Raw genomic sequence first — 22,885 nt, 5'->3', positions numbered from 1 at the left:
GATTATATGAAAGTTATACTATTCTATACCAATTTGACTGACATCTGGAATGCACCCATTTACTTGTTCGAAGCTTTTTTTGCATGCGTGCAAGCAGTTCGCATATCCACGTTGCCTCTTGCACAGCAGAGTCACGAGCCTCAACGTGGCGTTGTTATTTAGAAGGGGTATTCAAGCTACTTGATTGAGGAGGATTAGGTGTGAGGATCAATGGCAGATATCTCAGCAATTTGCGGTTTGCAGATGACATTGTCCTGCTGAGTAATGATCAAGATGAATTGCAACAAATGATTGAGCACCTTAACTGAGAAAGTGTAGGAATAGGGTCGAAGATTAACATGCAGAAGACGAATGAAATGTTTAATAGGCTAGTAAGAGAACGAAAATTCATGATTGGCAGTCAGCCTCTAGAATCTGTGCAAGAAAACGTTTATCTAGGTCGATTGCTCACAGGGGACCCTGATCATGAGAATAAAAATTTAAAGAATAAAAATGGGTCGAAGCATATATGGCAGGCATTGTCCAATCATGACCGGCAGTTTATCACTATCTATGAGAGGTGTACAATCATTGCATCCTACCAGTACTAACTTATGGGGAAAGAAATTTGGACGTTGAAGGTGTCTAGAACCACATTTTATAGTAGTGGAGAAATGAATTTGAAGTTAAAATGTGCTATTTCAGAAATACTTTGTCACAAAAAGTACTTCAATGTGTGCAGCAGAAGCAGAGTTATTGGCAATCAAACACATCTTTTGCGTTGCATCCATTTCTTCTTCAATGCCTTGCACTGCAAAGGCTATGGCACAGCGGGGCTTGCCCACAACATTCCGCCTACTGAACTTCACCGAGACACGCACCTCAAATTCGATTTTGGATGACAACATAGATGCCACTACTTCCGAGTTCGGCGCCTACGACGTGCCAAATGTAAGTCAAATGCGGATGTCCTCAGAGAGCCGCAGTGCTTTTAGCCAGTGGACTCATCACGGCACCCCACGGCAGCGGCGCTTTCTACACTACATAGCAGACCACAGCTACATGCAACTGTGGTGTGTACGTGCAGCGTTTGCTTTGTGCATGACAGGGCTTGAGTGCGTGCTTGCACTCATATGCTACAGTCTGACCATGCTACACGGTGCGGACCAGCTTTGTCCTTCACCAGGTTGACTGATGGATATTAGCCACATCCAACTTGTGCATTTTCAAGCACTATCAGTTAGTCTGCCCAGGCATCTAAGAAGCAGCTAGAAGTGAGCTGCATGTGGTCTAACTAAGTTTCAAGTGGTTCGAGGCTAACTGAGAGTTAAAAACTAGCTGAAATGAGCAGGACCTGATGGCTATGATACCAATAAGCAGGGTGGCCAAAGCTTAATTCCTACGCAGGCGGCTGTGGCCGATCATGAGCTGATGATAGTCAGCTTCTTCCGGAAGCACATAATTATTATAAAAATTAGAGAGCAGATTTTAGCTTTCTTCAGCATGTTTATTAAATTTCATCAATAAATATACACAGTAACAATAGGAAGAAGCTCACCGATCCAAAAACCTTTCTTGATTGACGTTAGCCACTGGCCAATAGCAGCCACATATGGGAATTCGCTATATGACGAAACAAAGCAGCCAGAGAAGAGAGAGGAGCATGCTGCTGTAGAAAAGAGTGTGTTTGAGAGAAAGGTCTCTTTGCACTCCATTTGCGAGTCCATGTGCCACGCATGACTGCAAAACTTGGCTCAGATGTTCACAGCAGCGTATGCTATCCGCAGACTGTGTTTTTTCACCAAGTCCTAGGACCCCTTTAACATAAAAGTTCGAGAACAAGTTAAGGACAGCGCAAAGAGCAATGGAATGAAAAACGTTAGGTGTAATGTCAAGAGACAGAAAGAGAGCGTGTGGATCAAAGAGCAAATGAGACAGCCGGCATTCTAATTGACATGGCGAGAAAAAAAATTTGGACCACACTTAAGAGGAAGCTTTAGCTTGGGTGCTCCTACCTAAATACATGTAAAAGGAGAATTCGTTTTTCTCAGCAACCATGCACCAAGTTTGGCGTAATTCGTTACATTTAAAAGAAAACTTAAAATCTAGTGACTGTTGGTTTCGAATTTTTTATTTAGGTCGTCAACTTTTTATTAATAATTAGCAAAAATCGTAAATTTTCAGAAAACAAAACTAGCAAGTTTACAATTGTGTAATTTAGTAATCATAAATGATATCAGAACTCAGTGAATTGCATCTAATAGTACATCGAAACTGGACAAAACCTATATTTTACACATGAATCTAAAAAAATTTAGTAATATGAAATTATAGCTTTCACAGAATCCTTGTACACAATGTAACAACTTCGCATAAGTATAAAATTAGATATTGAATTTGCCCGCTTTCAATGATCTAATGGGTGTCGTTTACAGAACTGCGATATCTGTTCTTGATACAGAGCTATTAATTTGTAAACATTGTGCTTCTATATTTTCAAACATGAATTTTTGAAAATCTTTTTAACAAAACTCAGGCACTAAACCGAAATTCTGCTTCCAATAGCCACTAGAATTTAACTTTCTCTCTCAAATGCAACAAATTTCATTAAAATTGATCCAGGGGTTATCTCAGAAAAGAGTTTTTGCATTTTACATGTATTTGAATGGGCTACGTCGGAGTTGGGCCCGAGCTAAAGCTTCCTCTTAAAGCTTCCCCTTAAGAGCGGAACGCAATGGCATTCAAAGATCCCTGCCTGCGTCTCATGCTTCCCGGAAGCTGCAGCTTATGTAACCATAATGCTTACCAGGAAATGGTAGCGGCGAATGCTATACACAAAGTGCACAAAGGCGAGCTTTCTGGTAGAAATGCAGCCCCTTGTGTGGGCGGATCCCGAAGGTAGTGTACAGTCGTGCCAAAAAAGTTACGTTATTTTCAGGTTTCTGTTATTGTTTCACACTTTTAATATTTAAGTCTGAGGAAATTTAACATAAAAGACATGCACAGTTGGTGTTTTGTTTAATGAGATTTGTTTGTGGGCTGTCATGCTACAAATTCCAAGAAATTTGTCAAGAATGTAAGACGAGGTATGAGCAACGTTAGTGATAGAATGGTATCGCAATATAACCCACATATACCGCATATTATGTAGCAAGGCGTGGCATATACATATGCCTAAATACAGTGTCTACCGTATTTGGCCGATGGATTTTAAAGAATTCCTGTCCACAAAGTACTCGTCTAATCCAGAGCAAACATCGCTCACCGGGTAGCATATTGTAGTCTAAGTTGTTTGAAATGTATTTAAACATCGGTACTTGCCCGTATTTTGTAGAATGAAGCAGAATCTGCTTTCGGCTACGAGCACAGCTTTTGCAGACGGGAGCCAAGCTGCTGACCCGACAGGTTGCGCCATCTGGCAGACAGCAAGGGAAACAACTTCTCGGCTCGGGGGATAGGAGAGAAGAGCGCTTGCTTCCCCACGAGCCAAGAAGTTGTTTCCCTTGCTGTCCGCCAGATGGCGCAACCTGTCGAGTCAGCAGCTTGGCTCCCGTCTGCAAGATCTGTGCTCATAGCAGAAAGCAGTTTCTGCTTAATTCTACAAAATGCAGGCAAGTACCGATGTTTAAAGGGACACTAAAGTGAAAAATTATTGCTTCTGCATCAGTAAATTATCGTCCTACAACACCAAAAACACCACTCTTACAACGATAAGACGTTTGGTAAGCCAGAAAAAGCGCAAGGACGAAATATGGGTGGCGACGCCCACTTAAGTTCCCGTACCTGGGGGTTGTGACGTCTAGGATTTTGATGGCATCTTCCAGGGCCTACTAATTATATATAGCAGTACAGCTTGACTAAATTGTTTCTAAAGGAACCAAATATTAAACATGGCAAGTTTCGAAAACCTTTATTCAGCCAACGTGGCGCAAATGCGAAAACATACTTTGTAATACGTACCGGCGCTGGGGTTTCAGCGCGAAATTCAAATACTGATACTTGGACCTTTATTTTCTTATCTAATGATCAAACTAATTTTTTTTAAATGACTGCCTGCAGGATTCTCAAACAATGCTTCATTAGTCTAAACTGATTTATTGTTTCGCTTTAGTGTCCCTTTAAATACATCTCAAACAACTTACACTACAATATGCTACCCTGAGAGCAATGTTTGCTCTCGATTAGATGAGTAGTTTGTGGACAGTAATTTTTTCAAGACCCCCGGCCAAATACGGAGGGCGCTGTAAAAATGGACATTTTCGCTCATGGACAACTCCACCGACGCTGGCGCCGACGCCGACACCAGATTTTCTGTGACACGGGGCATTTAACTCTATCAAGTTAAAATGGATCTGGGCAAGCCATGTAGTGCGTAGGACGGATAACCAGTGGATCATTAGAGTTACAGAACGGGTGCCAAGGGAATAGAAGCGCAGTCGAGGACGGCAGAAAATTAAGTGAGGTGATGAAATGAGAAAATTTGCTGGCATGAGTTGCAATCAGCTAGTACAAGAGAGGGGTAATTGGAGATCACCAAGCCAGGCCTTCATCCTGCAGTGGACATAAAACAGGATGATGATGATGATGATGATGATGATGATGATGATATTTAGTACAGTCGTCTCCCATTATTAAGGCGAAAGCCTTAAGTGGCTTGTTGCGTGATGGCCTTGAAAAAAAAATGCACCGTCTAGTCAAGTGGCACAAAAAAACCACATGACCTTCTCTGAGTGAGCTGCTAGTGGAGGGGGGAATGCGAGCGGTGCGCACAGACAGAAAAAAAAAATTTTTGCATCGCTGACATCACGTGGCGGCAGTGGCGGTTGTGGCGACAGCCAACTGCGAAGCAAGAGAGGCGCCGATGGAGGATGCTTGCCTGGGGCCTAGCGGATTGCGCGGTAGGCCTTGGATGCACGCTATGGCCGAGGACGCTCGCCAAGCGAGACACGAGGTGCAACGTGCACAGTGGCGGGAGCAAGGCGTTCGACCGCGAATGTTGCTTTCCCCTGCTGCTGAGAGAATTCAACGCAACTGCGTTGTGCATTTGTAACACTTACTAGTAACAAGCATGCTGTGCTTTTAGGTAGTGCATTAAGTGCTCGTATGTGTCGTTGCGGAGGTCGAACTAAAGTGCCACATGCGTACTTCACACTGCGGCTCGTTATGTCTTGCAAGAAGTCTGACCCCTCCAATCGTACAACTTAATGCATTGCATTACCAAGTGTGCAGTAGGCTTTTGCCTTCATGTGTTACAGGAGTGTAACATGCTGCCGAACTTTTTCGACCTTTGTGTGACTGAAAGATTTGGTCTCATTATCCGAAAGGTCGAATTAACAAATGGCAGCAACATGAACAAATCTAATTCTTCTTTTGCTTGAAGTAGTTGGTTGTCATCGGCACACTACTTCAATACAGTACTACAACAACTATGAAAGAGACCGCCCCCCCCAAAAATACAGGACTGCGTTCATGGAAACCTTCATAATTATAATGCTGTGTTCTCCTACTAGGCGAGTGTAGGTGGACACTTTACGAGTAGCCAAGCTGACTTAAGTGTAAAATGTCTCGTGGGTTTGTAGCGACAGTTGTCCTTACTGTTGTCGTTCTAGTCTTACAAAATTGTGAATTCATTAAACTGAACTCATTAGACTCATTAGACTGAGAAATGCCTACTCTCCATGCTATAGCTTGCTCAGTGCGGTTTACTTAATTTGATACGACATTATATTTAGCTGGAAACAAATTTTTCAGGTGTTTAAGCCATGCAGCACACACAAACAAGTGCATCAAGTTTTATATGAAAGAAAAAAAACATTAGAAGGGATGCTGGTGCAAGTGGAGTCGTGTTAAATGTTGGCTCAACAAATATACAAGACAGCGGCGAACTAAAGCTAGTGGCACCTCTCTAACAGCACCATAGTATGCTTAATTCTACATTTCACTAGCCTTGAAGGCAGGTTAAACTTGTAAATGCATGCTTACCTTTTTATTATTACGTTAAAATTGCTCACTTCAGAAGACGCTGTTATCGACATCACCGGGTCAAATGTCATTAAAATTGGAGGTGCGGCAGTTCCGCCCCACAAAAAAAGTCATTCAGGAACTTCAGGCCTTAACTACTGAATGCCATTTTCTGTGCCCATGTCGCACGGGTATCATTTCTCAATATATTCCCAATTCTCCCATAATCCCATGGAACTGGCCAACGTGTGGCCACTTTCTATGTGTCCAAAGTACGAATTCAACGTAGAAATGTAAATTAAAGCTCCTAAACAAAGTACAAATCAAACGCACAAACAATTTCCACTAAAAAAAAAAAAAAAAAAGCAATGGCCTAATATGTTTTACAATGACGGCAGCTTTCCTAAGCCATCTTCACCGCAATACACAATTGTTATGCTGTAAAGCATACAAACGCCGCGAAGGCGGTTTTGCTATTAGCTCTTTCTGGTATCTGGTCTTTCCGCCGAGATAGACGCTGCCATTAACGGGATAGCTAATGGAATTACCATAGGGGTCAGGCACATTCACACTGACTGGCCAAGTTCGAATTATCCGGCGAAGGACAATTTTAGGATCAGAACAACAAAATTTAGGGCCCATGGGCGCCGGCGGGGACTTTCAGCAAGGATCGAATTAACCGGAGTCGAATTAACAGAGGTCGACTGTATATGCACAGTAGATTACCATTATAATGAAATCACTTTATTCCAAATAATGCTTTATTCAAAGTTTTCTGCAGTACAAAGCGCAGTGCAAGTGTTCTAAACCGGGACGGCGAAATCTGCTCGGAACCACTTTGGGCAGCATACACGATGACCCTGAGTGTTTCTTTGGACCAACTCGCCAAGGCAAAGAGCACCACAAAGGTCGCCCCACTACGTGGGGCAACTCCTTGGTAGTAACTGTAAACACATAATGATAAGTGAAAAAATGAGGCAGTTGTTTAGGGGTTACTTAAGACGTACTGGTGGGCTAGTTGGTTAGTCAAGATGAAATATGGCAGCACACTTCGAAACAAGGATGTAACAGAGAATGAACAACCATGAGCACTGTAACTGCAACTGCCGGTTCGTTGGCGGATAAGCATAGATAAATGCGTGTTCCAACGCATGCATGAGCACTTCAGAAAACGACACAGATTTTTGACCACTCATACGAGCTAGCAGTCATCATGCTACACGAAACTTCATAATTCACAAGCCTTCATATGGCACAAAAAAGGAACAAAAACGAAAAGATAAAGGAGAAAGAAAGCCAGTGAAACACACCATCTGACATTGCCTTGTTCAGATACATAAAACCTTTTTTTTCTATAACCACAGAGCTCGTGGTTGTTCATTATCTGTTACGTCCTTGTTTCTAAGTACGCTGTCATATGCCATTATGTCTACAGATGCCTGCACATTTTTGCCCCTGCTGTCGCTACTATCATGTGTGGTAACGAATCCCCACGTGGCTGGAGTGTACCATAATTTTTGTGACTATCGTATAGGTATTTCGTTAATAGTGGAAAAGGTATAAGAGAGAATATATATATCCTGCTAGGTTGTTTGACTGTTCAGTTCCTTTAGAATGTAATGTCTTTCTTGACAGATAGATAATCAACCAGACATTAGTAGACGCTGTCAAAATCTATGACGTCAAAGCAGGCAGGTGCAGGAGGAACTTCAGAGTGGTGGCACCTAAAGTCTTTCATTTTTCTAGTCTTTTCTCGCCTGCCAAGCCTCCTCTTGCAGCAAAAGTGACTGTGTTAACACAAAATTGTCCAGGGCATCGTGTCGCAGAAAATCCGGCATCGGCGTCCGGCGTCAGACATCGATCCTCTGTGTCACTGCTCGAAAAGTCTCCACATTTAATACCATTGTCTTCCCTAGGTGAATTGACTACGGAATCTGAAGACTGTCCAGCAGCAAATCAGAATAGTCGAATCCGTTGCGATGCCACGTCCATGCTTGCAACACTCCGCAGTAACCCTGCCTCCGAAACCCAATGGTATGAAATATGCGGCAGGATAGCAACCTGCAAATCCAAGGTCGCCATTGTTGTTCAGTAGCATTGGATAGGGCCCTCCTTTCATCCTTAGTTCATGTTGTCATGTAATGGTGGGGTGGTGGCCTTTTGTTGACCCGTCACGAGTCGGTGTTCCTGCTGCGTTGACGTGTGGATAGGCGCTGATGGATGGGTGGGGGTTTGTCTTGTGGCAAACGTGTAATTAACACCTTTGTGGTGTTAAGACGTAACATTCTTTACAAAGTTATTCCTCTGAATTTTGAGAATGGCAGCCTACGAACAAATGTGAAAAAAAAAGAAAAACATAGACAGCACATATCCTTTATGTTACCTCTTCTCAGACTGAAATATTAAAAGCATGAAGCAATAACAGGAGATCGACTCGCGCAAAAGGCCCCATTTCTACCAGAAAGGTTGCCTTCGTGCACAGCATTCGCCGCCAGCATTTCTCGGTAAATGTTACGGTTACATAAGCTGCAGTTGCCGGGAAGCATGAAAAGCAGTCAGGGGTCTTAGAATGCTATCCAGTTCCACTCTTAAAGACGAAGCTTAAGCTTCCTCGAAATTTTTAAATACATTCTCTGTTCATAAAAGCAATTGTGTGACAAGTCGCTTTCACAACACCGTTTCTGCACGCCTCCACTAAGTGCAGCATGTCTTTACATTAAACAGGGGGGAGAGAAGGAAACAGGAAAATACAAATGACAGATTGCAAAAATCTGAGGACATCTAAGCATTTCTTACGAGTTGCGAATGTGAAAGCATTAATGTCCAACTAAATGCCGCTGAGTGATCCTTCGGTTTTCGCGCTGTGAGTAATGTTCTTGCTTTTGAAAAAGCGTAATTCATGAATACAGCTTAACTTAAATGTTTCTGTGTGGTGTTCCCTTAAATAGATGTCCTCATCGGCAGCAACAATTTACAATGGGGTATGGGGTATGTAATTCTGCTAGAAAACATACGTGTGACGTCATCATCGTCCTTGCCAGTGGTGCTGCCATTGCCCGTGTGGCGGACTGTCTTGCCAAATGAGCAGGCAATGAGGTCACTCGTCAGGCCCACTGCTTCGTAGTTGCCACCATAGATGTCTTTGACAAGCATGTCCACTGTGCGGTGGTCGCCTTGCTCGGCCAGCTCCAGAAGCTCGTCAAAGCTCTGTCAACAGAGACAAAGGGCAGAGCATGTTGACGGAATCACATGCAGCAGACTATAATGAAGCCATTCTAAGGTAGCCAGTACATTGGCCAGTTTTGTCCATTAGTGATTTAGAGCAATGTGTCGAAAGCACATTACATAATCATAATGCCCCAAAATATCTGAGAACATGTTACAACAAAGACTACAATGTATACCTAACAGGCTCTTTTTCTTTTTTTGGGAGGAAGAAGGGAAGGAAAGCGAGAACGTAAAAAAAATTGCACCACAACCGTCACTGCTGCGTTATGTAATAATGTTTTAATTGCAGCCCATCACCAAAAACTGCTGTGACCAGACAAGAAAAGTTCATTCCAAGGTCTGTGCCAAGAACCCATAAAAAAGGAATCCAGAATACACATACTCCACATTACGTTACATTTAAAGAAAGTAACAGTTTAGCACACACTGATAGCAATAATTAAGTATTAGACAACTAAATGAAGCAGGGTTCGTAGTTTTATGGGTCATATAAATTGTAGTAAACATTGGCTTGTTAATTAAATTAATGAGCATGGTGTCACGCGCGTGCAGGCAAACATGAGCAAATATCACTCGATGACCATGAGCACTCGCTGCCATAATGCTAGTGTGATGAAATGCGCAAGCAGATGGGAGCAAACGCTTCTGGTACATATCGCTTCAACGCGTTTGTGAAATTTGAGATTGCACAACCTCCAGCACTAGGCGCATATGCAGACACCAGCCATTCTGGCTCGCCCCACTATTGAGCCCGCCGGAGATTATCTAGAGGACAGAGTGCAGGGGCTGTACATGCTCAGCCGCAAGGAGAACCATGCACCACAACAGCAGGGCTAGTGAAAACGCACGCTCAGCTGCAAAAGCCAGCCCCTAGCACCCGCTCGATTACAGTACCTCCCCTCGCCTTGCACGCGCTTTATCACGTGGCCTCCAACATTGGGCGCACATCACGCCACCACCCTTCTTGGCTCAACCTCATGTGCTTTTCCTCAAACCCCCAGCATATGGCACGAAGCGTGCGATATAGGACCTTATCGCACTTGTACACCTCACGGCCACAGCGATAATTTGCCTGGAATGTCAATACAATTGCTATCGCAATAAAATGGCTCAGTTCAATATGAAATTGCCATCTAAATTTTATCTTTTTGTTCTATCAGTAAACATTCATTCTGAACACTGTCTGCACGCTAGATCACATGCTCAAACTGGTTGTTTAATTTTGGATACTTTGAAACCAAGAGTTCCTATTTACGAATGTTGAATGCTGAGCACTGCAGATATGGTGCTGAGGATATATCATCAAAATAATATTCAATTTCTCTGCTAATGTAAATTTACAACACTGCGGAACTTTTCAACCTACAAATAGAATAGACAAAGTTATTTAACATGCACAAAAGTCACAGTAATCATGCTACCATGTTGGCGCGATTATAACCCTGCAACGTGGTGAGTCGTCCAATGACCCACAATATTGAAAACAAAGAGAGAATGCTTACAACTATGGTATATAATGCAACCTGAGCATTCGCAATGCAACCGTAAGTCATGGTTCCACAGGAGCACTGACAGAAAATGTTGTTTTTATTTCTTTATTGCATAGGTGTCTTAGTGTTGGCACAGTCTCTCTATATATATACTATGGTGCCTCAATTCATTGAGAGCGCAACAAATAATCATTTGCATTACTTTTTATTGCCGCCAGTTCAAAATGCGTGCCAAGTGCAACACTTTTGACCGCGAAAAAGGAGACTATTCACGTTACTGAGACTTGATGCGGCAGTCTTATGGCACCAGACAACACCAATGCTTACACACAAGCTATGACCATGCTGCCGAAAGAACAGTCAATGCTGCACTTGACGGAACAATAGGGGAGAGGGTTGATGTACAGTAGCTTCAAAGAGCCACTTTGGCAGTTTTTGGCAACTCAATCAATGTGTGGCCTTCAACCACTGCATCGGGCTGAGTGGCGCTCTTTAGTTGCTTGCGACACCATGTGACCACCACCATTGCTTTTTGTGACGTGAATAGTCTGCTTTTCCACGTCCAAAGCCGCGCAGCTGCACTTAGCACACATCTTGAACTGGTCACATAAAAAGTGCTGTAATTAATTATTTGTGGCGCTCTCGAGGAATTGAAGGTTCGTACCGTACCTATGGAGTCGACAGCTACCTAGAAATAGCAACAAAAAATATTAACAGCTGCATGTCAATCTGACCAACTGATACACCAAAAACAGCGAGGTTGTATGAGTGCACGTCATGTCTTTTGGCTTCTTTGATAGCTGCTCTTAGTGATGGGATCGAATGCAGCTAATACTGGCTGCTCCTTACACCGCAGATGTCCGCCCATACTCTTGGCTCACCTCTAATGTCAATCCAGGAAAACACGACGCGAGAGACACAAATTACGGATTTCTGACCGCACAAAGAATGTGTTGGTCTATTCATGTGATGTCTTCGTAAAGTGGCTTTTATTTTACAGTCATTAATAATTAAGTATCAAAGCAAAAATAAAACTCGGTACTCCGACGTAGCGCGACCACGCACCGGCGCATCACGCCGCCCTTCACTGCATGAAAACAGCTGCAGAACACCAGTCCACAGCTTCGCTGTAAAAGCGGAACACAACATTTTTGTGTCGGCATTATCGCGCTTGCACAGCTGTATGCACCCATGCGGGACCCTCTGGGTGTGCACCAGGACCCACGTGGGTGATACATCGCTGCTCGGAAGATTTGGCTAGCGTTTTCCGCTGATTAGACTGCGTGGGTATGCATCGGGATGCTCGATGTCCGTGACGTTTCCCAACCCTTTTACACTGTGTCTTGCGGTTGCTTACGAGAGTCAGGCACATGTCTCTCCAAAGGCATAGGGTGGTTGGATTTCCAATAAGAAAGTTGTAAAGCATTCTAGAGAGCATCTAATTCAGCAGCTTCCAACTTCTTACTCGTTACGTAATCATGTTAATGCATTAGTATTAGAAGTGTCAAATTGGAAAAAAAAATGGTATGTGTGCGAAATGCAGGAAGCCGGCCATGTGGTAGAGCTATAGAGGGTGGGAGAGCTTAGACGAGAGTGAGTGTGTGTGTGTATATATATACATATATATATATATATATATATATAGCGCAACTGACAGTAGTTTGCTCCGGACCACCGTCAGTTGCACTGTATGTCGTATGTCGAGTGAACTCCTGAACAACACTTTGCAATATGGTGAACATAGTTTAAATCATGGATTCGCAACCTCAAAGAGTTGTGATGCAATACTGATGCATTTCTCTCGCATTTACGGGTAATTAACCCCAGAATTTTTTTGTGTGTCCTAAAGAAAGCTTGCGAAACATGAAAATGAAAAAAAAAAGTAACAGATTTGCCCGACAGACGAAACAATGATTGTGCTAGCAAATTAGACAGTTTTTGTTTAGCGTACGCAACTTATAGCATATGCTATACGCTATAGTATAGCGTATGCCAAGCGGCGCACGTTTTCTACAATTTTAGTTGGCCGGCGATATCTTCGGATCTCAGAGGCCATATGCCGTCATTGCGGCTATTTCCCGACTGTAGCGATAAGTGGCGCTGACATCTCGAATTTTTCTTTTGTTAGGCTTCGCCTCGTTCGAAACTAGAAGCAATCTCGAAAACACCAAAAGGTTATCCCTAATACTTTGTCGTCGAAGCTGCCTGAGACTAAGCGAAAGCCGTTTACACAACCATTTCCTACGAATTAAGTGCATTTTACAAAAGCAACGCCAAATTCAATTCAAAGCGGGCAGCCGAGACCACCGCAATGTTTCACGCAAACTCCGCAAACTATGCAAAAATGCTAATTCGTTTGCGTTGCATACGCCCGCTATACCTGCTATTTCGTTTAGCGTTCAGCGCATGCACAGTGACGACCCGCTAATTTTTAGCGTATGCTATACTAAAGCTGTCTATTATTGCACGGCTATACAAACTAAGGTTAGTCATTTTATCAGCTGCATAAACTGCTGTAAACATTCACTTACTAACTAAATTAATGAGCACGTAGTCCCGTGTGCATAGGCAAGCATGCACACATCTCACTCGATGACCGCAGACACCCATGGTCATTGCGAACACTTGGCTGTGAAAACATTGGCATGATGAAGAGCGGCAGCAATGGTGAGTGAATTTCCCTTCGTGCTACCTCTCGCTTCAATGCGAATAGGCGTGCGAGCACACAGCACACACAACGCGACCAGTTATATCCGGCCGGTTTAGCCTTCGAACCCAGCATGCCTCCAATCCGCCTCTTTCATGTTCCTGTGCTGCCCTCTGACACACGCCGCTGGAAACGTTTGGAAGGGCGTCAGAGATTTTGCCTGTTGATTTGTGTACCTGCGCCCATGTTGAGTGTGCGCCGGTTGCGCGGTTCGTAAGTCATGATTAATTATTAATGGTTTCTCCGGAGCAGCATGTCGTTCACCCATCGAGTATAGTGGGCGAACATGCCCAAGTGCACTGTTGTGGTAACAGCGCAGCCGATAAAGGCATGTTGAGTTCCGTCTGCCGACACGGCTGCCTTTAGTTTGTTGTAGCTGATGTCTGCGATTCCACATCGCTTTTTGTATTCCTTTTACCCATTCACTAAACATTTCCCATATTCAAGAAGCCTTCGAGCGCAGCCTTACACGTGGGATTTGCCAAAGTGGTGAATTTGTTTACATTTACAGCTTCATATCGCTGTTAGCTTCGGTTATTGTAGAAACGGCGCATCGCTGATGTGAAATAATCTCAAAACGTAGCAAAACATACAGACGAGTCAGTATGAGCGGCCTAAAGCCCCTTGATACTGAAAGTAGCGACACTCTCCTCCACTCCCGCGCTTTCCTCCTCGATTCTCCTCGCCCGCCGGCTGTGCGCGCTGCGCACGGCACGCTTCGCAGGCCATCGCGCGCTCGCCGGCCCGATGCATTAGCTGGCACCCGTGATCGCACCTAACTTCGGGTTTTTTTTCTCGCTCTATTATTAAACGAAAGCACTAGAAAGGGATGCAATGTGCTTGACTCTACCATGACCTACATTTATCACCTTCTCGTTTGAGCAATGAAAGTGCTAAACGTGCGCGTTTGCGGCATGAATTAACAATCGCAGCGTACTGTATATAGCCCACATTGGCTTTGATATCTTTATACTGGTCACTTCAACAGGGCAGAGCTTTAATTAGCACAGTATTTAATTTAAGTTTGTACATTCTTTAATATTTTTCGACACAGTGACGCTCCATTAAATGCAATTTCAACTAGCGCTGCATTTTCGCGGAAGTACTTTTTATGACACTATCTTTTTGCAGTCGAGCCAGGCAGAGATTGCGGTAATTTAGTTGGACGTCATTGCATGCGTGAAGCTTCAGAAGCAGGACAGTGGCCGCAAAAATGATGCGAAATTTGCTTTAACGTGATTATGGATTTTTTTTGGGGGGGGGGCAGTGGGGGAGGAGTTCAGTCCTAATAGGCTTGGGGCCTCGGTGTAATGCATATGCCGTGCATTTAATACCTGGGCTATAGAAATTTCATTCCTGCTTGAAAGAGAACAATTTTTTTCTAGTTTTTCCTGCTCTCTAGAGAGATATATTTTTATTGACTACTGTAGAAGTGAGCGTAGCCAAGGGCTGGCTTGAAATTTATGAATGATTGCTGACAACAACGGACGACTAGATTAAGAGATGGGAAGGTGATGCTGTCTCTGTGACTTATTCAGTGTAGCCCATCGAATGCATTCAATTAGTGCCTCAGACGCCCATGGTGATGCAATATTCAGCGCTGTAAAGGACGATAAGAAAGGATTTAGCCATTCTGTGACTGAGTCGGTTTCAAGGAAACAATTCGTACTATTTTAGAAACACAGAGCTTAAGAATCTGACGTTATTTTGATAGCATAACTAAATATAGATTGTAAAGATTTCACCTATGGCGAATGCTAGTCAGCCTTAAAAGGCATCTCTGCTGACTCACTCCTCACGTGCCGCTAGACCTCGGAATCGCGGTAGACTTTCACAGTCGCGGCGGTCACACGAAGGCCTTCATCGCTCTAAAGATCCATAGCAGGCAAGAAGATGCTCAAAGCTTATTTGCGCGAAGTTTTGGTCCTCCTTTGCACATTATTCTTCCAATCTGTGGCATTAATAACTCTCCCAGATGTCATTCCTTTTGCAATTTGCCAATAAAGCTGTTTCGTAAGAGCTGGAAAAGCTGCCAGCCGCAGCCATTACCATAGATCTGAGAGGGCGACAGGGTTTTGCCAGTTTTTTCAGCTACAAATATACTCACACAGAAAAATTCCCAAAACGCTATAATGTTAATTTCTATGCACCTCGTGGAGACTTTCGCTTGAATCAATTTTTAAAGCGTAGCTAATACTCGGCTGCTTAATTTATTCAAGCCCACTCGAAAAGACGCGTGATAAAGAAGGGTTTCAGGGTTTTTAGTGATCAAATAAACCAAACTGATAAGCCTAAATTAATATTTGAGGTCACGTGTACGCGTGCTAAGAAACTTCTAAATCACGCCGCCGTATATAGTGCCCAACGGCATTGTTTTTTTCGACCCCAGCAAAGCTCTGGGGCACACGGGAGATAGTCTGCCTTACACGCTACGAAAATCAACATGCTTCCTATTCTGCGCCACCGTTAGAAGCACGTGTATTTACTGGGGAAAAAAAATTACGTACGCGATGGAAACATTTTAGCGGGAAACCCACACCGAGACTCTGAAATTAAGGCGGCTATAATGCTATAATAGGCGCAACACACAGCAATGCCATCAAGTGGAAAGGATAACATTCGAAACGACACACAATGATGAGCGAATTAAGCAAGATTGTCAGCCTCTTGACGAGCTCGCAAGAAGTTTCAAGTATACAGACTAGTTTATGCACCAATCAATACACAGTACTTCACAGAGGACGGTGTGATTCGTCGGAATGATGTCCTTACGTCCGATGTTGTGAATCCACTTTTTTCTGCGACTGATGTCGTTCTTCCCTCGAGGAATCGTGAAAAGCACGAAGCCATTTTCATGCCGGCTTGTGCACTGAAATGCGCGGCAACCCAGCATAACGCGGTGCGAAATGCAAAGTTCGAATTAGCTGAATAAAGCTCGACCCGCGACGGAGGAACACGGCCTGCCCATGGCGCCGAAGAAAAACAACAACACAAGCAAAGCGACGCTTTCGCGCGCGTTTCCAAGGCGACGGCTGGGGCCGGTCGGAGCGGCCAATCATCGGTCAGAAAAGCGCCGAGTGGAGAGCCGGGCGAGGAGGATGTGCGAGGGTTGGCGGCGCGGCGGCAAAGTTCACAGAATGGCGCTACTTTCAATATCAAGGGGCTTTAGAGCGGCCGAGTCCCTTAAGCAACTGCAACTTTGATCAATACGCATATATATTACGGGCTGTTACTACTGATTCTCGGTTTTGTTTAACTTCACCATACTTACAGTTTGCACGTGCTATAAGGTATTATTAGAGACAACTGTGCTCGGCATAAGTCCCCACTTATATGCCGTGCAATTCTCTCGCGAAAAGGCGGATGCCATCGCTGACACCGTTGGCAACTGAGCGAGTTTATGCTGCTGTATCGAATGCACTGTCTCTTCTTTCCTGTTTGATGCAGAGGTAAACAATACTTCTTTGGAATTAAGAAATGTCAGCATAACAACACACACAGACCCACCATTTACGAGAATGCAACCGGCAGCGTTCGGGAACGGTGACCAAAGTACTAGATGTTGGCACAGCGCTGTGTTGCCGCTTGCTGCTTACTGTGTACGTGTTGTGTGAAATGAAGAGTAGATATCAAATCGCTATAGGGCCGCAACCTAACTATAAGGACGGTTTCCTTACGAAAGGAACTGCTTATTTTTTAAGTCCAGCTCTATCGGTAGCGGGTGCACGAACTCGACGGGGTCAGGCTTAACCGAAACTTCACTAAACAGGATCAACATTTACACAAACTTCACGCGCACGGCTTGAGAGGACTGAAGCTCGTGCATTTCAACTTCGAAGGCATGTCGACGAATTTTGAGCGCGAATAATTATATGTACAAGTGAATGAGCTGCAGCTATCGCGTTGTCGGTTCGAAGGCTGATCACGTAGGGTTCAATCAAGCGCTATCACGGTCGGTACGCTGATTTTGTCTGTGCTTTCGCCACGAAAGCCCGTCGCGCTAGATGACAACTCGCACCCATCGGTTGCGTCGTTGTCGGCCTATTATGATCAAATGGTCTCAGTGACACAGTGCTGAATAGTCGGCCAATCGTCGGCGTCAGCGTCTTGTCGGTCTCGTATCGATCCAATGTTACCACGCCTTAAAACAGCACATGAAGTCAGGCACGCGCTGCCACCACCTGCAACAGTGGGCCGACGCTGCAAGAAGACTGCGTCAGTAACGTGTTTTTGAAGTGTCGCCCAAGTGTAACGCAGTGGTTTTATAGATAAATTTGACAGCCGTCAATGCAAGGCGGCAACTACGTAGTCCACGGTGCAGTTCGGACCAAGCCCTGGCCCTTTTCTGTTTCAAAGTGGAGTTGCAGTCTTACGCACGTTTTCGGCACTGCACCGACGTCGAGCTACCAGTAGAGTTTCAATGCGGTACATGGCACGAGCGTTTGCAACAGCGCGCCTCCAAGCGCTTTTTTTCCGGGGTACTTTCCCCCGATATCTGGCCGCGCGCGCGTCCCTTCCAAAACGTTTCGCGACTAATCCGCTAGGGCAGGGCGCATGCGCCGTCGCGCCGTGAAAGAGGCGGATTAAGCGCGCGGCAGCACTCAGCCGCCGCAGCTGGAGTAGAGAGGATGCGCACTAACCTGCGCCCCTCCCTCCTCGCACATCTTCCTACTCACTCCCACCCTACCCCTTTGCGCGCATGAGAGGAGGGGAACCCTCCCCGCCGTCCTTCCTTGCAAGCGCAAGAAGACACTGCCGCATCAAGTCACCATTCTTCTCGGCTCATTCTTGCAAGCGTTCACTTGCAAGCGATCACTCGCACCTACAGCATATGGCGCGCGGCCGCGATGTTATCGCAGTTGGGCTTTATAAGGAACATCATGGCAAGGACGATGGCAGAAATTCGCCTGAAGTGTCCATATAATTGCTGCCGCAATAAAAAGCACATGACGTGCGCGCTTGCAGTGCCCTCAAACGTAGTACGTATGAACAGCACATTTATCCTCTGGTGTGCTGCCGCTAAAAGTAAGAAAGAAATTCACGCAGGAACTCCTCTCGGAGTTGTCAAAGTATGCTTAAGCATTGTGCCACTTGCTCATCTTCCCACAGCCCGGTGTTGTTATGAATGTTGTGAAGCTTGATCACACCAGTACAAACGACAGCGCTGTGACGGCATGAACTGCTTCGGACGGCAGCGCAAGCCGAATCGTTGACACATGCAAACTATTGCAGGTGGCGGCACCAGGCGCGCTGATGACGTTCCAATCATTATACGCTGTTATCGCTCTTAGCGTATTATCCATCTGCGTCGAACCACTGTGAACCGTGATCAACCGTACTCCAGTGGTGGCTGCGTATGGCGCGGCCGCGCAGGCTCTATCTGGAAAGGAGGAGGAGACAAAGGAGAGGAAAGACAGAGAGGTTAGCCAGTGTAAGTACTGGCTGGCTACCCTGTGCTGGGGAAAGGGGTAAAGGGGAATAAAAGGAGAAAAAAGAAGTAGAGGAAAAAAAATGGAAACCAGAAAATTCACACAGTAACGCGAAACTACGCGCTACAACATTCAAAGGCGGTCGCACAATTCGCATGTCCTCTATCTGGAAAGCGATCTGCGAAGGGGCAGGGTGCGGCTAATGCTGATACCTTCGTGAGCGCCGTGTTCTCGCCGCTTAGTTCGCGTAGAAGTGAGATGCGGCACAAAGGTAACTCGCTCGCTGCTGTGGGCACTATCTTGAAAGCGATCGTCTTACGTGACGGATGGACGGAGGGACGGATGGACAGCTTTCATCGTCGGGTATACGCATAGAAATGCTTACGCATTTAAAAAAGAACTGACAGCGCAGCGAAACAAGCTTTGGCTGCGCGGTCTACGCCAGGATGTGCTTACCTCGTGGCAGTTCATGATAGTGATAACGCAGACCAGGAAGCAGACGAGGCCAAATGCGTTGTTCATTGCTACGTGGTACGTTTAAGAGCACTGCTATCGCGGCCCGCGAGCGGGCACATCTCGTGATTTTTTTAATTGCAATGGCAATTATATGGATACTCCAGGCGCATTTCTACCGTCGGCGTAGACGTCGCCGTGAGGCTCCGTATAAAGTCCGAGGGCGATACAATCGTCGCCGCCTCGCTATGCTGTATGTGCGAGTGAAAGCGTGCGAGGGTGCGCCGGCGAACGCAGCTTAACCTCGCGTGTGCGAGCGAGGAAGGCGGGCTGAAAGCGCGCCCTTTCCTATCGCGCGCGAGGCACGGGAGCGAGGCTAGCGAGGGACGGGGAGGGGGGGGGGGGGGGATTCTTTCAGCGGCGGTTGCTGCTTATGCTATCTTGAAAGCGATCTGCGACGTGGCCAAAGTGGGCGCCCGCGCGGGTCTCACCTTCAAAGCGACTTGAGATGTTGCAGAGTGCGCGTAGTGCCGGTAGATTCGTATGCGCTGTGCTTTCGACGTTTCGTTGAAGTTGAAGCAAGAGATGCACAAAGGTCCATTCGCTCGCTGCGGTTGCCGCCATTTATCACTCTAGCGTTTTATCAGCGAGTTTTCGCGGCGATCGAGCGAGATTGTCGCCGTCCATACTGCCGCCTCAACTGCGGTTGCGGCGCACGCGAGCTCTTCTTTTCAATCCTCCGACATGTTATCAGGCATGCGACGCAGCTGGCGAAGCGAGCGGAGGCGAGCGCAACGACGAGGAACGCGGTGCGACGTTATACCAAACGGCGGCGGCGGAGAGGCGCGGCGCTGCGCAGAGGCGGAACACCTGTGGTTCGGTGCTACTAGTGGCTTATGCGCAGTAGTGACTAGGGAGCGAGAGAGAGAGAGAGAGAGAGAGAAATATCCGCGGCGGCTAGGCACGCGTTGTGACGTCATGTGCCTCCTCAAAGCACCGCCACGGCGAAATCGCCAGTTCGCGGCCAGTAAGGCTTTCGCTTAAAAAAAAAAGTGGCTACCGTAAGAATTTCATCCTCTGCCCCAACGCTACTGCTACTGCTCAGTAGCTGAGTGCGCTAATCACTGCGTCGCCGATGCAACAGGCGATAGTGATGAATATGTTCGAGCCTGTGCACGTGGTTTGGCTCTGCTTGGCGGGCGATTCACTAGATGGCAGAGCGAACCGGTCCCTCGATACTGCGGACCTAGCACGGCGAGCTGCAGCCGCTCGCTCTGCCTTTCGCATTGTCGGGGGTCCGCCGTCGCCGGAGCCCATGGTTACTGACGACGACTACGATGCAATGCACTTCACGCAACCGTCGGACGACGCCTCAAGCACGAGAAATAAGCTGTGAAACAGCACGCGCTAGCTAGAAGACGTGCCCAAAGAGCTACACCACGTGCGACAGCTCGTGCCGCCGCGGTCTGCTAAGTTCCGATGGCGCGGCATAGGGAGCGGCAACGTGAAACGTTCGCTTTGGAAAGATAAGCACGCGACGCGCGCTTCCCTCTGCCGTCGCTCCACATCACGCCAGCGTTGCGACTGCGAGTGCTCGTGGTTATCGAGCGAATCGCGCGCGTGTCCTCGCGCAGCGTGACACGACGCGCGTTTAATCAGTAAGCAAGTGTCAACCTACCTGCGATTTACACTGCACACAAGACGACAAACTCGCGTAATATCCCGACACCTCGCTGCTAGATCGCCGTCAATTACGCTTGGCCCCCCTCTGCCGGTCGCAGGGGGGGGGGGGGGGTTGGTTCTGCTCACCTTGGCCTTGGTCATGAGCGATCCGAGACCCCAGAAGGTGCCACCGCCGGTCGCCGACCCGCCAATGCGCTCGTACTCGTCGTCGGACTCGACCTGAGCAGGGGGAACGGGACGCCACCGTGCAGCCTCAGACGAGCTTCTTTTAGGCGCGCGCACATGCACACAAGAGAGGAACAATGCGACCGGCCGGCAGCGTACAGCCACAGGGCGCATTGAGCAAGATGTGTGCCCAGTCCCCGAGAGCACACGTGCTGCAGTGAGGTATATACGCTGCTAACCAACGTAAATTCATTCGTGTAAGCGGGTGCAAATATTGAAAAAAGAACAGATATGTAAAAGCAAGGCTTCTTAATGCTAAACTTACCACAAATATAAATCTTTGCTCTGTTTGATTTATGCTGTTTAACGTCCGAGTGCAACAAGTGGGCGAGGATCGGGATTAATTTAGACTACAGTAAGGGTCAACTCTAACAGGGAATAGGTGAAAGGCGCAGCCTACATGCCAGCCCCCTTCTAGCACCGTGGAGTACCAAGTGATGAAGTGCTGTTCTGCAGCCCCTTCGAAAATGGAGGATCATAATGTGGCCCTTAGAGAAAAATCCTGCCGCCGCCTCTGCTAACCACAGGGTGCTTTCACATGCATCCAAATAGAGAGAGAGAGAAGGTCGGGGAAGGGGGCGGGTGCAAAAGATCCGTGTCGTCAGGTATTACGACTTTCTCGAACTGAGAGGATGGCCTCTGGGACTAAAAATATCACAGCGCACCCACAAACAGTGGCAGCCTCAAGCCACACGGCCACGCTGCCTCGGCTATTCTTGTCTATAGCGCGTGCTTCTCGTGGGCCTTAACGCGGAATGCACGTTGCGCTGTGTCGCTTAAACAAGAAAGCAGAGAGCTGCAAAAGATTCATCACGCTTCCTTGTAGTACTCTTTACTTTCGCGCACAAACCTTGCGACTTCAAAGAGGCTTAAAAGACGCCGTCAACGACAACGCGGTTCCCAATTTTCTTCAGATTATGGCTAGCTTGGTGCAAATACGGCATCGTTGACGACCACTTTTATGCCTCTGCTCGGTTGGGCAGCAGAACCCGGACACTCATCGCATTTCTTTAACGTGCTACCAGCCACTGTTGTCGGTAGCAAAAAGGGGTAGCCAGCTGCGCTTAGGCACGAAACTTGGTTTTCGGAGCTTCTGTATATCAGGTGATGGCAGGATTTTAGAAGAGGGTATTTAGAGCAAAGGTTGAGTGCAATAAAATTATGAGAACAGTTGGTTTCGTGCATGGACAGAGTGGTTCACCGTATTCCTTTAGACTGCGGGAAGGAATATATTGGACAGACGGGAGGATGCCCTAACGATCGCTTACGGGAACATTCAAACAATGTTAGCAATTTGGTAAAGACTGCATGACCATCTATAGTCACACACTACTTGGATTTTGGCTGTAAACTCTTGTTCGACAAAACACAAGTGTTATCCAGAAACACGGATCAAGTGACTATGGCGATTATCGAGGCATTCGAAATGATTAGAAGCAATAACTCTGTAAGTAGCTCATCTGTTTTGTTGTCAAAAAAGAAAAAAAATCTTGTCCCTATCGCGGCAGCGGCCTGTGGTGGATGATCATGCTGAAACGTAATCTGCTGCGATGGTGGCTTTTTCTTCCTGCTGTACCATGGTATATATGTGTTATCCAGCGCAATAAAAAAAAATGTTAGTAGCACTGTGTCTTCGTCCCCTTGTGTTGTCCTATGTACCCTCTTGTGCTTAACCTCAAGTTACAAAAAAGCAGCACACATGGCTCAACTGGTCACTGCAAGCTTAGACT

At 46.3% G+C, this 22,885-nt stretch overlaps 1 protein-coding gene across 3 annotated transcripts in view; it reads right to left on the bottom strand.

The window, feature by feature from the left end:
- The window catches only part of LOC126540163 (4'-phosphopantetheine phosphatase), a 190,969-nt gene that overhangs the window by 63,050 nt on the left and 105,034 nt on the right, over positions 1-22,885 (bottom strand). For all 3 annotated transcript variants that reach the window (XR_011892904.1, XM_072286618.1, XM_050186949.3), the window contains exons 5-6: positions 21,057-21,149; positions 8,955-9,147 (exon numbers count right to left, since the gene is read on the bottom strand). Coding sequence is in view for 2 of the 3 variants with exons in the window: in XM_072286618.1 (XP_072142719.1) it covers positions 8,955-9,147; positions 21,057-21,149 (286 nt within the window). In the remaining variant the exon portion in view is untranslated. The remainder of the gene's footprint in view (positions 1-8,954; positions 9,148-21,056; positions 21,150-22,885) is intronic.

Source organism: Dermacentor andersoni, chromosome 2 (genome assembly GCF_023375885.2).
Source record: "Dermacentor andersoni chromosome 2, qqDerAnde1_hic_scaffold, whole genome shotgun sequence".
Lineage (NCBI taxonomy): Eukaryota > Metazoa > Arthropoda > Arachnida > Ixodida > Ixodidae > Dermacentor > Dermacentor andersoni.
This window is presented reverse-complemented; position numbering and strand designations above follow the sequence as displayed.